The 15,328-nt window shown below is 38.8% G+C and overlaps 1 protein-coding gene across 4 annotated transcripts; it reads right to left on the bottom strand.

The window, feature by feature from the left end:
* Positions 1-285: 285 nt before the first annotated feature.
* LOC121738070 (serine/arginine-rich splicing factor 4) lies at positions 286-15,244 on the bottom strand. 4 transcript variants are annotated; one of them, XM_042129897.1, is made up of 13 exons: positions 15,067-15,244; positions 14,021-14,052; positions 11,667-12,507; positions 9,522-9,885; positions 9,157-9,209; positions 6,928-7,080; positions 6,300-6,484; positions 6,049-6,216; positions 5,280-5,442; positions 5,033-5,128; positions 4,728-4,837; positions 765-919; positions 286-722 (listed from the first exon to the last, which is right to left on the bottom strand). In XM_042129897.1, exons 1-12 carry the CDS (start codon positions 15,080-15,082, stop codon positions 794-796), a joined length of 2,307 nt encoding a protein of 768 aa, XP_041985831.1. In that variant the 5' UTR covers positions 15,083-15,244; the 3' UTR covers positions 286-722; positions 765-793. The 4 variants fall into 4 exon arrangements, with proteins under 4 accessions (XP_041985831.1, XP_041985834.1, XP_041985833.1 ...); XM_042129900.1 differs by having other exon boundaries at positions 286-919; positions 9,522-9,566; positions 9,615-9,885; XM_042129899.1 differs by having other exon boundaries at positions 286-919; positions 9,522-9,602; positions 9,639-9,885.
* Between the last annotated feature and the right edge of the window lie 84 nt (positions 15,245-15,328).

Below are 15,328 nucleotides of genomic sequence, written 5' to 3'. Positions count from 1 at the left end.
TATGCATTTGTTCAATGAAATCGAAAAGGTCAAGTAGCCTATTCATTGTACGAGTAGGACTATAATATTATGTGAGTATAATTGACTGAATCAATATGTTATTGACTTATATTTTTCTCCATTGCACTCTATCGCTGTCTCTCTCTATCTAATGCGGTCTCGTCTTAGCCGACCCTAGACGGCCAATTATTTTGTGCAATATCAGGCTTCAATTTTATTGAACAGTTTATTTGACAATAAGATTGAAAGGCGTTCAATATTTACCCTAGACGGTCAATAATATTGCACAATACGTGATATCGCACAATAAAATTGATCGTCTAAGAGTCAGCTTAAGGTTGTACGCAATTACAATGTGCAAAACAACTTAACCCTTCTCTCAAAGTCACGTGACTGTCGAAAAAATTTAGGCTGCGTCCGCCCCACTGACCTCTATGTGTATTATAGAGGTCAGTGGTCCCCCCTACTCGGACATACTTTCAGAGAAATCGATTCATAGGCAGATAGCAGAGACACGTTAACACGTTATTCGATCGCGCTACGTCTAGCCCACTGCCCAGCCGGAGCCGACCGATCACGGCCAACATTTAATTCACATACCCGACCTAAATTACTAAATGAAGTGCCATTGCCATCTGCCTTTGAATCATTCTTCGATAGTACGTAATGCGGCAATTGCCCGTAAGATGGCGCCTGTCTGTAACATGGCGCTCGTCCGCCATCTTGCGACACTACAGCGCCATCTTGCGTCTCCACACCGCCACCTTGCGTCTGTACACCGCCATCTTGTGCTCTACAGCGCCATCTTGCGGCCCTCTATGGAGATCTCGACGGCGCGTCTCGAGCTGCCCTTCATGCGCTTCTGGTCCATAAACTTCTTCATCTGTTTCTCATATCGTGTCATCTTCTTCTTTGCCACCTGAAAACCAAATAAATATTATTTAGATTTATGGACCTTAATTTATGGTGTAAGTAAGTGTACATTTTACTTTATATTAACCTCTCTAGAATATGGTAAAATATTTTTTCACGTGTCTGTATTTGAAATTGTATTTCTTTAAGAAATTCGATTTTACTGTAAGTATACACTTTTTTAAATTATTTTCCTACCGCCATTTTTTATTACATTCTTACTTTGAATATTTGATCAAATCAAAATGTTTTAAACTTGGATCTAAGGATACAAGTTTTCTGTAAGAATAACAAATAGAGGCAGAAATGTAAATGCTATGATATATCAGCATATTTTGTATGATAATTCTGCGCTTTATATCGTTATTAAGATTATGACGTTGTTTATTATCCACATACATGACTGTACCGAGTCAACGCCCGTACATCACGTGTTGCAACTTAGGCAATAATGCAACCCCACACCTTCGATTATATGAAAATAATGTAAAATCGTTAGTTAAGGCCCTTCCCCTACGAAGATTCCGTAATTTACCGTATTTAGAGCCTTATAAACTCATAATTTAAAAGCTACAAAGTTATAATAAAAATATAGCAAGCCCCGTTTTAAATTTTCTATTTTTGTTTCTCATGACATTAGCTTCCAAAGTAATACCAATTTTGAAGCATACTTTCAGCATCTCCCTAGTATTTACAAATTACGTTTATTTGAAACAAACGACAATATATATAGGGCAGTTCCATGTAAAAGTCTACCATAAACTAAAAAAATAAATACCTGATTTTGGTATCAAAAATACTTAATTATAGTCACAATATTATGGCACTATTAAGATTTTATAGAAACAACAATTTCTAAGCATTACTTTTCTAGCAAAGCTGCCATTTATGAGATGATATCGTGAGCTCGGCTGAGTGTGATTTTGTGTGATGAAGTTCTGGCTTAGTTTTCACGTTATGTATTGTAATTCTTGTCATATTTTGTTACACATTGATTGTTCAAACAATTGAATACCGATGTAGCTTTTGAGATTCGAGAAAATTCATTTTTATAAAGATATAATAGGCTTGTAAGATCACAGTGTCGAGTTGTAATGTCGGTCACATAAAATCATTACTTTTGTCTATAATTACAGTAAAATTACTTTTACATCAACAAAATTAGAAACCTACGTGACGGCGTTACTCGAATGATACCGGCATTAAAAAATTGTCATCTTTTTTTATAACACCTAAACTCTAAAAAATATTTTTGTAGTGTCAGTCACATTATAGAGTCGATCACGCCCAAAAGTAGCGTTTTGTTTGTTATTTTTGCTGATAGATTGCGAAAATAGCTATAGAAAGCAGAGAGAGAAGCAGAAAGCTAAATTATTATTTTAAGAACCTGCCAGACCACCTCAAAGTCAAATAAAATCCAAAATTTTGCGATGTCTGGAAATGGGAAGCAATTGCCACAAAAATCTGGCAGTAGGATATGAGATTATTACAGATATCGCAAGAAAATAAGATAAAATTATTGATTTTTAAACTTTATCGAACGTAAGATAGACCTGCAGAACTGGAAACCTTCTAAAGTATTAGCGACCGACACTCCATAGTGTCTGGTCGTTCTTACCTCTATAGGGCTCATATAATGGAAAAATTTTAGCTTAAAAAAATGACAAAAGTCTGCCTATCGCTGCCTTTTGGGTTATTATGTTAATAGTTTTTGAGAAGAATTGGTGTTGAGTTATTTATTGACTAATTATTAGTATTTTCGTTTTTGTGACGTTTAAGTTCAAAAAAAGCATTTAAATGAATTAACTAATTACTGATTAGCTTTTATATACTTTTAGAGTTCGTACTGTACGTGCTGAGATACATACATTTTAAAGTTTAATGTAAAACTACCGACTTTTACCTGCACAAAGTGAGTGTAGTGTCGGTCACGTTTTGGGCTGTAGTGTCGGTAACAATTTCTTTTGCTAATAAATATTTTTTTAAATAACTTACAGGTTATAGGTAACCATTTTATAATAGTTTGTTTCATGCACTTTCGATAAAAATACAAAGTAGAGTTATTTAGCACACAGAGAGGAAGATTATTGGTGTTTAGAAACACTCTCGGAAACGACTTCCTTTTGCATGTAGTGTCGGTCACGTTTATGTTTGACTAAATAAATGCTATTTAAAAAACAACAGTGTATACCATTTTTCCTACATAAGTTAACTTATTTTATCTGCTACAAAGCTATCTTAAAATTGATACTAACAACATGATAGTAACCTTAATATAATATGACAAAATAAAACGCAAATCGTATCAAAGGTAGAGTCAGTCACATATGGAATTGCCCTATAGACAATTTCACTAACTACATATTCCCGGTTTTAATTTTTTTTAGATCAATTTTGAAGTAAGATAAGTAAAAAATAAAATAAATTAATTAAAAAAAAAAAAAACCCGACTCCAAAAAATGTTAACTAAAAAAGAACGAAACAAGACCTAATTCTGCCGGAGGCATCGAATCCATGTTTTAATTGATACGACTCTTGCTTACCTACGAGTTTCATGCATGGGTAAATATAAAGGTTATCGCCCAATGGTCGAAATTCGACCTTAGTTTCAACGACATTAGGACTACTACCTATATTTTGTAAAAAATATTGACTTTATCATTTTTTTTCAACTCTCGTCTCTGGGACTCAACTGATCTCAGACTGGCCGTGTAAGCATTGTCTAATAGTATCTAAGATTCAATAAAAAAAACTATAATTTTCAATTTCTCAACTTGTTGTCAACAGACTTCAACCATAAATAAAAGAGTATAATTCGTATGTATAGGATTGTCACTCAAAAATCTGTCATTTCTCATGTGTGTGTGTTGTAGTGTGTGTAATGTTTTATTTGTTAAAAAAATGTAAGATAAAAGCATAATTTCAAAATAATATTAGTTCGATGCACTCCTTCACCATATAAACTATAACTGTGCAAAATTTCATGCACCTACGTTTCCCCATTTTTCGTAAAAAGGGTTACAAAGTTTTTCGTTCGCGTATTAATATTATGATATAAAATATTTTTGTCCCCTAAATTAATATTAATATTAACAGTGTATGTATGTATGTGTGTGTGTGTGTGTGTGTGTGTGTGTTTGTGTGCATGTAAGTGTGTATGTGTGTGTGTGTGTGTGTGTGTGCATGTGCGGCACCCTAGCCCTACGACATGAGGTCTTGGGATCAGTGAAAAATACCACTAGGATACCGCATGTCATGTTTGCACTTTGTACAATATGTTTATGTAAATAATAATAATTATATTTTTTTCTTTAATTATCCTTTTTTTATTATTTTTATAACTTCACTCTTGAATTTCGTTTTAGAATTGTAAGCAAATAGGTCTACGGATTTTTTTTGTGCTAGAGCGACTTATACGTGATATAACAGAGTTCTGTCCATAACTAGTGTTTGATGCATGTGCAATAGGGGTGTTTCTAGTGCGGAATTTGGGCGTTCGGAAGGTAATAAAAAAAGTGTATGGTCAAGGTCGTTTGCTCGGGGGATGGCGACGCGACATCGTACCGAGCGCGTGGCTCGATCTTATATTTCATACCCCATTTAGTTATAATCAGATCTATGTGTTGAAACAATATAGGAATATGCTTGATCTCTTGTTTCTTATCTCTATCCCAACCCCGAACAATGACGCACCCCTAATCCAACCGCGTATCACGCGACCCCCGCGTCTATCACGTGACCAACGTGACTGCGTCACGTGACCACCGCACGTGCACACACACACACATATCACGTGACTCCCACATGCCACTCACCCGCGACATGTCCGTCTCGCACGTGCTCTTGGGCCGCACCACGTAGTCCTTGGTGCTGGGCGCGGGGACGCGCGCGCGCGCTACCCAGCCCGGCTCGCCCGGACGCGGACCTGCAAATATAATAAATAATATAATAGCTTCCACACCGGTTTCGGTGACGGTGGCCGGTTTCATTCAAAACAGGCCAGCTACGCAGGAGTAATTTTATAGTGCCCAAGTGTGTGTGCGTTCTGATACGATTGGTATTCAATTATTTAGTTGTACAATTTAGTTGGAAAAATGTATACAATAGACTAATCTCTAACCTGTGCCCCGCTCGTCGGCCGGCGGTCTGTCGTCGCTCTTGCGCCGTGCGCCCGCCATCGCCTCGTCTCGCGCCTGACGCTCCTCGCGCGTCATCGCTGAAACATGATTGTTATTACTTATTACAATATTAATATACAGGTAAATGCACTTTAACCGACTTCAAAATTGAGGTTATCAATTCAACCCGTATCTATGTATGTTGTATGTTTGTGCTCGCATATCTCCGGAACGACAAGTCCGACTCACCTTTAAAATCCGTGCTCAGGTTGAATATAGGTCTGGCCCACTCCGATATCAGTCGCCCGGCTCTCTCGCGGTTCGCCTTCGTCTCTTTGGGGTGTTTGTAGAGGTACATCACCGCCTTGCCGATGCCGGACTGTTTGAGGAGGGACTTGTCGATGGCTGGGAACTGTTAAGAATGGAATAGAAATAAAATATCTGTGGACGCCTCACGCCATGTCAGTCACAGTCACAGTATGTCAGTCCGTGTTAAGTGCCTGGAGGATTTGTATTACGGGTACCAGTCACCAGACAACTATATTTAATACTTTTATCTTTCCGTCAGCGGGATTCGCATCCGTAAACCACAGCATGAGCTACTAGACGCTCAACCACTAAGCCACTGAGGTCGTCAATATAATAGAATAGACATCATTTATTTGCACAAGAAAACATACCTTTTTTTTAAGAAAAAAAAAAACAAAATACAAGAAAACATAATAATTATAGTCTGTCAAGAAAGTGAAGAAATTAAAAAGTGGCAACATCGTAGTGTCATCCCTTTCTAATCAATCTAAGAAAAAAGGGATGACACTACAATGTTGCCACTTTTTAATTTCTTCACTTTCTTGACGGACTGTACCTAGCTTTCAAGTTGGGGTATGTTAAACTGAAGATAAAAAATTGTTTTTAACCGACTTCAAAAAAGGATAAGGTGTCTCGGTTCGACCGTATAATATGACTGACGTGTCACATACGACGCACACACACACACACACACACACATCACACTCACGTCCATGAGCAGCTTGAGTATGGACTCCCGTATGAGCAGGCACGGCAGCGCGCGGTTCGGCAGCGGCGCGAGCCAGTCGCACAGCACGTTCAGGACGTTGTGCTCGAGGAACGCCAGCTGCAGGTCGCGCTTGATGAGCTGTGACATGGCCGACTTCAGCATCGACACCTGGAACACGTAATAGAAAACTGTTAGGTCACAGATAATATTATCACAAGATAGAATGTGTGTGCGTGTGTGTGTGTGTGTACCTTGCGGACGGCGGGCTGGTTGCGCTTGTTGAGGTCGCGGTCCTCGTCGGCGGCGGCGCGCATGCGCTGTAGGAGCTGCGCGATGAGGTCGTCGTTGTCGTTGATGATGTCGATGTCGCGCCGCCGCCGCCGGCCGCGCCGCTCCTCGCGCTTGCGGGCCAGCATCAACTCGAAGTCCGACATGCCTGACGACATAATATAAACATTTTGTGAACCATTTTAACAAAAAAAAAAACGAAATCAAACAGTATTTCATTATTTAGGGAACCACCTCTGAAATGTCGTCTTTCCAACGAAAGAATAATCTTAAACATCGGTTCATAAACGACGAAATTGCGCGCGAACAAACAAAAAATATATTCGGTCGTATTGAGATAGCTCCTTCATCAAGTTTTAAGTACAACAGCTGCCATACTCTCGATAGAATCAGCATCAAATCAGCTCGATCTCGAAGTTTTTTCTGCTTCCGACATACACACCAGCGCACCATCGCACTGTGGCTCAATTTGGAACTAATCAAAATCGTATCCGTATAAGGGGCAAGGCTGCAGTTTTTTTCGACTTCTTTTGACTTTTAGCTGACAATAGTATGTACTAGATGGTAAGGTGTAAGTATGTATGTATGTACCTTGCGCCATCTCCGAGCTGGCGGCGTCCGGAGCTACGGACTCGTCGGAGGAGTCCCCCGCGTCTGGGGCCGGGGCTTCGCCCTCCGCCGGCGGCGCGGGCCCGGCCTCCGCCTCGTCGTCCGAGAGACGCGCTATGCGGCGCCGCTTAGCGTCTGGAAACATTTAAACATTTTTTTTTAATCTTCAAGAATGTTGTTTGTCATAAAGATGGTGCTTTGACCTTTCTGTTTTACAATAAGAACTTTTTTGGTACGGACGGTGATAAAGAAAAATTTTTCTGTCTATATCCTCATTAAAGTGACTTGAAATCAGCATGTTACTGGATATATGAAATAGTCTATTTGCTCTATTTAGTTATTTTAAGCAAGTAGACTTTTATCTAATTTAATCTACACTACTATTATAAAGAGGTAAGATTTGATTGTTTGTTTGTCTTGAATAGGCTCCGAAACTACTGGACCGATTTGAAAAAGTCTTTTACCATTGGAAACCTACATTAATTCTGCTGAACATAGTCTAAATTTTATTTTGGAAAAAAATAGGGTTCCATAAGATATTTGGGATTTTCGGACGCAAGGTGTAAAAAATCAACCAGAAATGTTACTTTTTCCGCGTACGCTGCCTAAACTATAAAAGATAGAACCATAAAATGTTTTAAGTAATTGTAGATCTTTTAAATATCTACAAAAAAGTCCGCGACACACTATACCTATCTATGTTGAGTGAGGCACAATAACCATTTTTTTATTAAAAAATCTTGATATGTTTTTGGACTACATTTAAATGCCTTTATTTTACTCATGGCATTAATTCTTATCAAAATAAATTATTTCATTACTAAGTACAGTTAATGTAGATAATATTTTGTCTTTGAATGATTAAAATTGGACGTTTGGTTTTAATGTTATGGCGAAATTAAAATATTACGATTTCTGCTGCACGTTGCGAATTGGGCGTCGTCAAGGCGCGCCGCGCGGGTGTGCTCGCCCGGAGAGTCCACGTAAATATTAATTATTATTCCCTCGATCATTAGAATCGCAGACACAATAGATTTATAATATAATAGTTTAAATGCGACAGCGTGCCACTTCATTGATGGGATAATATTATAGTGCTTCATTAATTAATTACGTTTTGAATGACTACGAGTATTATTTTTGAATTAATAATCAAACATAACACTTAAAATATTTAAAAAAAAATACAATAAAAATGTGTATTGTATGATTGAAAAAAAATATTTAAAAATCAATGTCCACCCGTGCGAAGCCGGGGCGGGCCGCTAGTATATTATATACTTATATTATGTAATTGATATTCGGTAGGAAAACACATTTGAAAGAAAAAGTAACAGTAACATTTGAGCGGTCTGTTTCTGTCCTAGGTGTTGCATTCTTTAACACTTTTACGGTCCACGGTATCCAAACGGATACGAAAACGTGGTTACCGTGGAGTCCATGTATCCAAAAGGACATGGGCGCCGGCAGGGGGGTGCCAGAGGGTGCACTTGCACCCCATGGGAATCTCTGGATCAACAGGAATTATTGAAATAAAAGCATTTTGTAACCCTATTACCATGCCGTACAAGGATAGTTCGTAATGTTTCGGCACTAAATGTTTTATGTTGACGTAAATAGACAGTCACTGTTGTTCGTAAAAAGTAGAAAGAAAAGAACAGAAAGAAAATTAAAATCTGCACCCCTTGGAAATTATTTCTGCCGGCACCCATGCCAAAGGATGCATCGGCACTGAAAAAAAAACATAGAAAAATAAGAAGCAGAGAAGCATATTAAAATTACTTAATAAAATAATAATCCTTATGATCCATTATAAATAAGTACTTTACAATGAATATTGGACTGGACTCGAGGGACTAGATTTTGCTTTTGTATGGTGGACTGTAAAAGCGTTAAATATTGTTTATAGCAATGATATTCTACTTATACAGATCTGTTACGTTCATACTATTTTCCGGCTCAAATCTCTTCCGAACAACATTGACAAATTTGACAGATAAGTGAAACAAAAGATACGAAATGCCATTTACGTAAAAGAGACAGACTAAATAAAAGACGACCCAATTGGGTCGTATTTGAAGCTTCACAACGCGTGCGGTAGTAACATATCTGCTTTGAGTTTTTTATTATTATATCATTGGTTTATAGTACATCGATGGGATAGTTTTATTGTTATTTTAATAATAAGACAGATAACTGATAGTATAATACCTGGTCTAGAGGGTGACTCGGAGCCGGAACGTGAGCCTGAACGAGATCGAGACCTAAAACGTACACATTGCTTATTCAGACCTTGTTACATACTATTATATGATAATAATAATTCAGACAGACGTGCAGACCAACAATTAACAATTATAGTGTGTTGTAACTTGTAACCTCGTTAAAAATTATGTGACTTGCCAATATCTTGGCAAGGCTGGATTTCTTGAGAAGATGTGCAACTGCGTTTTTATCATCACAATAGAATCGAGTGGGGACAAACGAAGCAATTATATTGGTAAAAAAACTTTAGTTAAAAAAAAAAGTTGGTTTGAATTTTTTCTTAAAAAAAAAAATGTAAGTATTTTACTCACCTCGACCTCGACTTGGCCGATCTAGATCGGGATCTAGACCGAGATCTAGACCGAGACTTAGATCTCGACCGGGACTTAGACCTCGACCGAGACTTAGATCTCGACCGAGACTTGGATCGCGACCGGGAGCGGGACTTCGACCGAGAAACGGAGCGCGACCTCGAACGGGAACCGGATTTGGATCGCGAACGAGACCTGGATTTCGAACGCGAACGAGACCTGGATTTCGAACGAGAGCGGGATCTCGAGCGAGAACGGGATTTAGACTTTGAGCGAGAACGGGACTTGGACTTGGATCGAGACTTGGACTTGGACCGGGACTTTCTCGAGCCGGATCTAGACCGGGAGCGGCTAGCTCGGTCACCTGAAATAAAGAAAGGAATTACTTTATAAATGTTATTTATAGTTTATACACACTATATGTTTTCTGTAAATTATTACATTTAAAAGTCAAAAATCCATACTAATATTATAAATGCGAAAGTATCTCTGTCTGTCTGTCTGTCTCGCTTTCACGCCAAAACTACTGAACCGATTGCAATGAAATTTTGTTATTCTAGAGTCTGAGAAAGGACATAGGCTACATTTTGATGTGGGAAAATATCTTATTTCCATGAAAATATCGATGAAAATTAATTCGCATTGCGCGTGGCCAGCGCTCATCCCGGGGGTCCTGGGTTCGAGTCCCGCAGGCGGAACAAAAAGTTTTCAATGTTCCTGGGTCTTGGATGTGTATTAAAATAATATTTCAAAAATCTTAAATATATTTTATGTATAATAACTTCGTCCGCGTGGACTTTAGTTTATAGCGCGCGGTGTCAACAAAATTTGTGTCAAATTTAAAAACTTTTAAAAACCCTGGTAAGTGGTACCACTCTTAGGGCCGCGCTACACCGGAATGGCAGCGCTGAAAGTGCTCGCCTCGCCGCTGCCATTCCGGTGTAGCGCGGCCCTTAATTAATCAAAATACCCAAAAACAGCTGTGCAGTGTGCACATAATCTATACTAATATTATAAATGCGAAAGTATCTCTGTCTGTCTGTCAGTCTCGCTTTCACGCCAAACGCCAAAACTACCGAACCGATTGTAATGAAATTTTGTATACAGATAGTCTAAAGCCTGAGAAAGGACATAGGCTACTTTTTTACTGGAAAAAAGGGTTGTCAGGGGGTGAAAATGCGTAAATTTGTTCAAATTGAGTTAGTTCCAAAAATTCATAATAGATGGCGCCGTGCGTCTTCAACATCGCGCTGACGCTTGCTCAAAAGTCTTTCTATAAGAGGTGGTATCATCGTACATTTAAGTTTCGATTTTTTTCGATTGTTATATCTATTCTACGGTATTAAATAACTCAATAATTTATCTGTGCAGTGACGTAACCTTAAACCTATCAATGATAAATAGTTTATGGGTAAAGTTGTGTAATTGGGGGGCTAAATAAGCTTTAAAATTTGGCATAAAATATAAAGTTTAATATAAAAAAATGAAATACTTATTGTGTGCACACTGCACAGCTGTATTGATTTAAGGGGTGCCAGGGTTTTTTTATAAAAGCTTTTGACACCAAGTTTGTTGACATCGCGCTTTATAAACTGAAGTCCACGTGGACGAAGTCGCGGGCAACAGCTAGTATACATATAAAATGTGCCAAAATTGACAATAATTCATTGCTATCAAGAAACATCAAAATTAATTGCATCAGAAAGTTGGTTATGTTCTTCTACAATCTAGATCTTAAGTATTGTATGTACTATGTATGTATAATTGTTTGCCATACTCTGCAGACTTCAACCTTATAATTATAATCAAAAACTTCTTACTAGATTAATAGATGATGCCTGCAACTAGCTTACGACAAAATTAGTTTTTCGCGCGAGAACCATACATTTTCCGGGATAATAACTATCCTATGTCCTTTCCCGGGACTCAAAAGATCTCCATGTCAAATTTCAGCAAAATCGGTTTAGCAGTTTGAGCGTAAACAGTTAACAGTCAGACAGACAGACGGACGGACGGACAGACAGACTCACTTTCACATTTATAATATTAGTATGGATAGCTAAAGAGGTATGATTTTTCATTACATAACTGTGAGTGGCACTGGGTGATGATGATGATGATGATGATGAAGGTATTACAACTTACCAGCTGGCTTCGCGTCGTCCACGTCCATGCGCTCGACCGAGCGACTCTTACTGCGGCGGGGCGAAGCACTCTTCGACTTAGAACGACTTTTGGACTTGGAGCGACTTTTCACTTTATCCGGTGAACCGCTGGGCGATCTGGATTTACTTCTGGACGTGTTGGCGCTCTTGTCAGGGCTGCCCGACTTGCTTCTGGACCTGGACTTGCCCCGGGATCCGCTTCTGGATCGAGAACGGGATGCGCTTCTCGATTTGGCTCGCGATCCGCTTCGCGATCGAGATTTAGCCGGCGATCCGCTTCGCGATCGAGATTTAGCCGGCGATCCGCTTCGCGATCGAGATTTAGCCGGCGATCCGCTTCGCGATCGAGATTTAGCCGGCGACCCGCTTCGCGATCGAGACTTAGCTGGAGATCCACTTCTCGATCTAGACTTCGCTCTCGATCCGCTTCGTGATCGAGACTTAGCCGGCGATCCGCTTCTCGATCGAGACTTACGCGATCCGCTCCTCGATCTGGACTTAGCTGGCGATCCACTTCGGGACCTGGACCCGCTTTTATTGGAAGCGGCGGAACCACTTCTAGATCTGGACTTCCTGGGGGAGCCGCTTTTAGATCTGGACTTCCTGGGAGAACCGCTTCGCGATCGGCTACCGGACTTCGCCGAGCCGGAGCGCGAACGGGGAGACTTCGGTGAGCCGGACCGCGATCGAGCGGACTTCGGGGAGCCGGATCGAGACCGGGACGAGGCTCGGGAGCTCCGGCCCGAGGACCGTGACCGGGAACGGGAGCCCGACTTGCCGCGAGCGGAGCCGTCGTGTGACATCTTGGAGTCTGATTCTACCTGCAATAGAATTGTTAGTCAGATAGTTTAACAGAAAATGTTATATTATGTAGAGTTGTAAGAGCCGGTTCTTGTTGTAATGGCCGGGGTAGTTCCCGAACTGATGGTAGGCATCATGTAGACTTTCAGAGAATGTTTGCAAAAATTTATTCTGAATAAAAAAAATTGAGTTTGAGTTGTAAGAGTTTCACTAGTCACTTGTTACTTTGTCCCCCGGTAGTAACAATGGAACATTAAACTTGCCCTTTTATCATCCCGAAACTAACACTCTTACTACTTGTACATACTACATACTGACAAGGCCATCTCTATTCTCTATCGCACTGCGCACATCAACTTCTAAACACAAAACTGCCGATACTCGCACATTCACACATAAATGGTCTTTCCAGAGTTTACGTCAAAATCAAAGTTAAGTAATTAATTAATGCCTCTGAGTATGTCAACTATTTTTATCCAAAACATACAAAATACATATTCTGAACTTCTACATGTTGCCCACTGGCGGTGGTTTGTAACTAACAGGACCAGAAGAATCATAAGAAGCATTGATTAAACTGTCTAGTGTCTTATTTAATGATTTTTTTAATAAATTAATAGGTGTACAAATAAGTTTCCGCCGTTTAACGAAAGATGACCACATTAAGAGGTTACGTTAAAATCGTCAGATGTAAGTGATATCGTGAGTTTAGACATCTAGTAACAACATACACTTAGAGTATTAGTGACTCTTTTTCCATATCACATATTTCTTTTTCTGCAAAAATGACAAGTTTTGTACTGAATAAGCGTCATTTGCGGGAACTGTTACTTTACTTCTTTAATGTGAAGAAAACTGCAGCTGCGGCCCATCAATTACTTGTAGAAGCTTATGGTGAAGCATCTTTGAGCGAGAGAAGTTGTCGTGAGTCATTTCAAAAGTTTAAAAACAACAAAGCACATACTCTCGCTGTCTATTTGGTGGGATCAGCTTGGTGTCATTTATTATGAATTACTTAAACCGGGCAAAACCATTACTGGAGCTCTCTATCGAACACAGTTAATGAGATTGATCCGAGCACTTGAGGAAAAATGCGCCCATTACTACTCTAGACGTGACAATATTATTCTCCTACATGATAATGCTCGTCCGCATGTTGCGGTGCCGGTCAAGAATTATTTAGAAACAGTTAATTGGGAAGTGCTTAGTGCTACCTCACCCGCCTTATTCACCCCGAATTAGACATTGCCCCGTCTGATTATCATCTATTCCGGTCAATGGCACATGGCCTGTCTGAGCAGTACTTTACATCATATGAAGATACTAAAAATTGGCTCGATTCGTGGATAGCTACAAAAGATGAAGAGTTCTTCAGACGTGGTATTCAAATGCTGCCAGAAGGATGGGAAAAAGTAGTGGCTAATGATGGACAATACTTTGAATAAAACATAATGTGCTGTTCTTTGAGAATAAACCTCTAGTTTTTGTAAAAACACAGTGGAAACTTATTTGTACACCTAATACTTTACTTACAGATCTGCTCCGGGATCTTGATTTCCGTCCATCTGAAATTATATGAAAACAAATTATTATTGTAATATCAGGTTTGAGTATTCTAATTCATACATATTTTATTCCATAAGAAAATATAAAATTAATGTGTTCACACAAATAAAGTGAACATTAGTAATTAGTTGTCTGACAGAAATTGCTTTTTAGTATTGATAGAGCCTTTACTTGTTATTTTATATGGATTTCATGTATGTATAACTATTATGAATGTTATGCAGAATGCTTGTATAAAAAATAACATACAAAAATTATACAAATGCACTCTAATTATACATGGTCAAGAAATTTAGAACCCATCTCTATTTGATCTCTAGGCCCAAGATAAAGAGTCAATACATGGATAATATTGACACATAATATCCATGACTTGGGATCATGAGATGTGGACCTTGACAAAACAGTTTAGATAAAATATTCAAATGCCAAGAGGCCATAAAAGGTGCATGCTTCCAGTCAAAGACAATATAAAGTTAGAAATTAATGACTAATCATGATTACTGGCATCTACATCAAAAAGCCCGACAAATGGAGATGGACTAGCCCAAAAGCTCAGAAGCAACACCATCCAGGATGGCCACATAAGCAGAAGTTGCAGAATCCACAGACAGGAGAACAGCCTCAAAACTCTCGCTTTCACAGCCAGAATGAACAATAATTTTAGTAAATTAATAGCATTTTGCCACTTTGCCAGGTTTATGAGGATTTTTGACAAAAGTTTATCTTTTCAACACTGGAGTAAACCAATCAAAAGCGCCAATGAATAGATAAACTCCTGTCGAAAACCTCGGAAGCATAAGTCCTACAAAAAGTCAATAAAATAATTACATAGAAAAATTTTAGGTTACCTTCAGGAAGCGATTTTTATGGCTCGACGCAAAACATTACGAAGCCCTATTTCTCTACATATTCTGCAATAGCTATGATTATTGTCCATAAAGAACATAGAACGTAGATTATTCTAGATTGATGCTGAATTAGCATCTTATAACTGTAAATACAAAACTCACCTATGTCTACATCCATTTTGTTAGCGTTTTCTCAGATTATTACAATTCGTTAGCACAAACAGTTTATTGCACGATATTTAAATCAGCAACCATAACTCCTAAAAGTATATTAAAGTGTTAGTAACATTTATTTGTAAACGTTTCGATGTATTTTTTGATTCTTGATCGCATTTTACAAAATCGCGGACAGTTTATGTCAAAAAAATTGATTGCCAATTGTCAAACATTCGTCAAAAATATTTCTTATGCCTTAAGTTTTTAT

The sequence above is a fragment of the Aricia agestis genome, chromosome 22 (genome assembly GCF_905147365.1).
Source record: "Aricia agestis chromosome 22, ilAriAges1.1, whole genome shotgun sequence".
Lineage (NCBI taxonomy): Eukaryota > Metazoa > Arthropoda > Insecta > Lepidoptera > Lycaenidae > Aricia > Aricia agestis.
This window is presented reverse-complemented; position numbering and strand designations above follow the sequence as displayed.

Excerpts from the sequence above, each read along its gene's own strand:
- LOC121738070 (XM_042129897.1), bottom strand. Across the intron at positions 6,485-6,927 it reads CAGCTCGGAGATGGCGCAAG|GCATGTCGGACTTCGAGTTG; the intron begins GTACATACATAC and ends TTATGTCGTCAG. Across the intron at positions 6,217-6,299 it reads ACCAGCCCGCCGTCCGCAAG|GTGTCGATGCTGAAGTCGGC; the intron begins GTACACACACAC and ends TACGTGTTCCAG.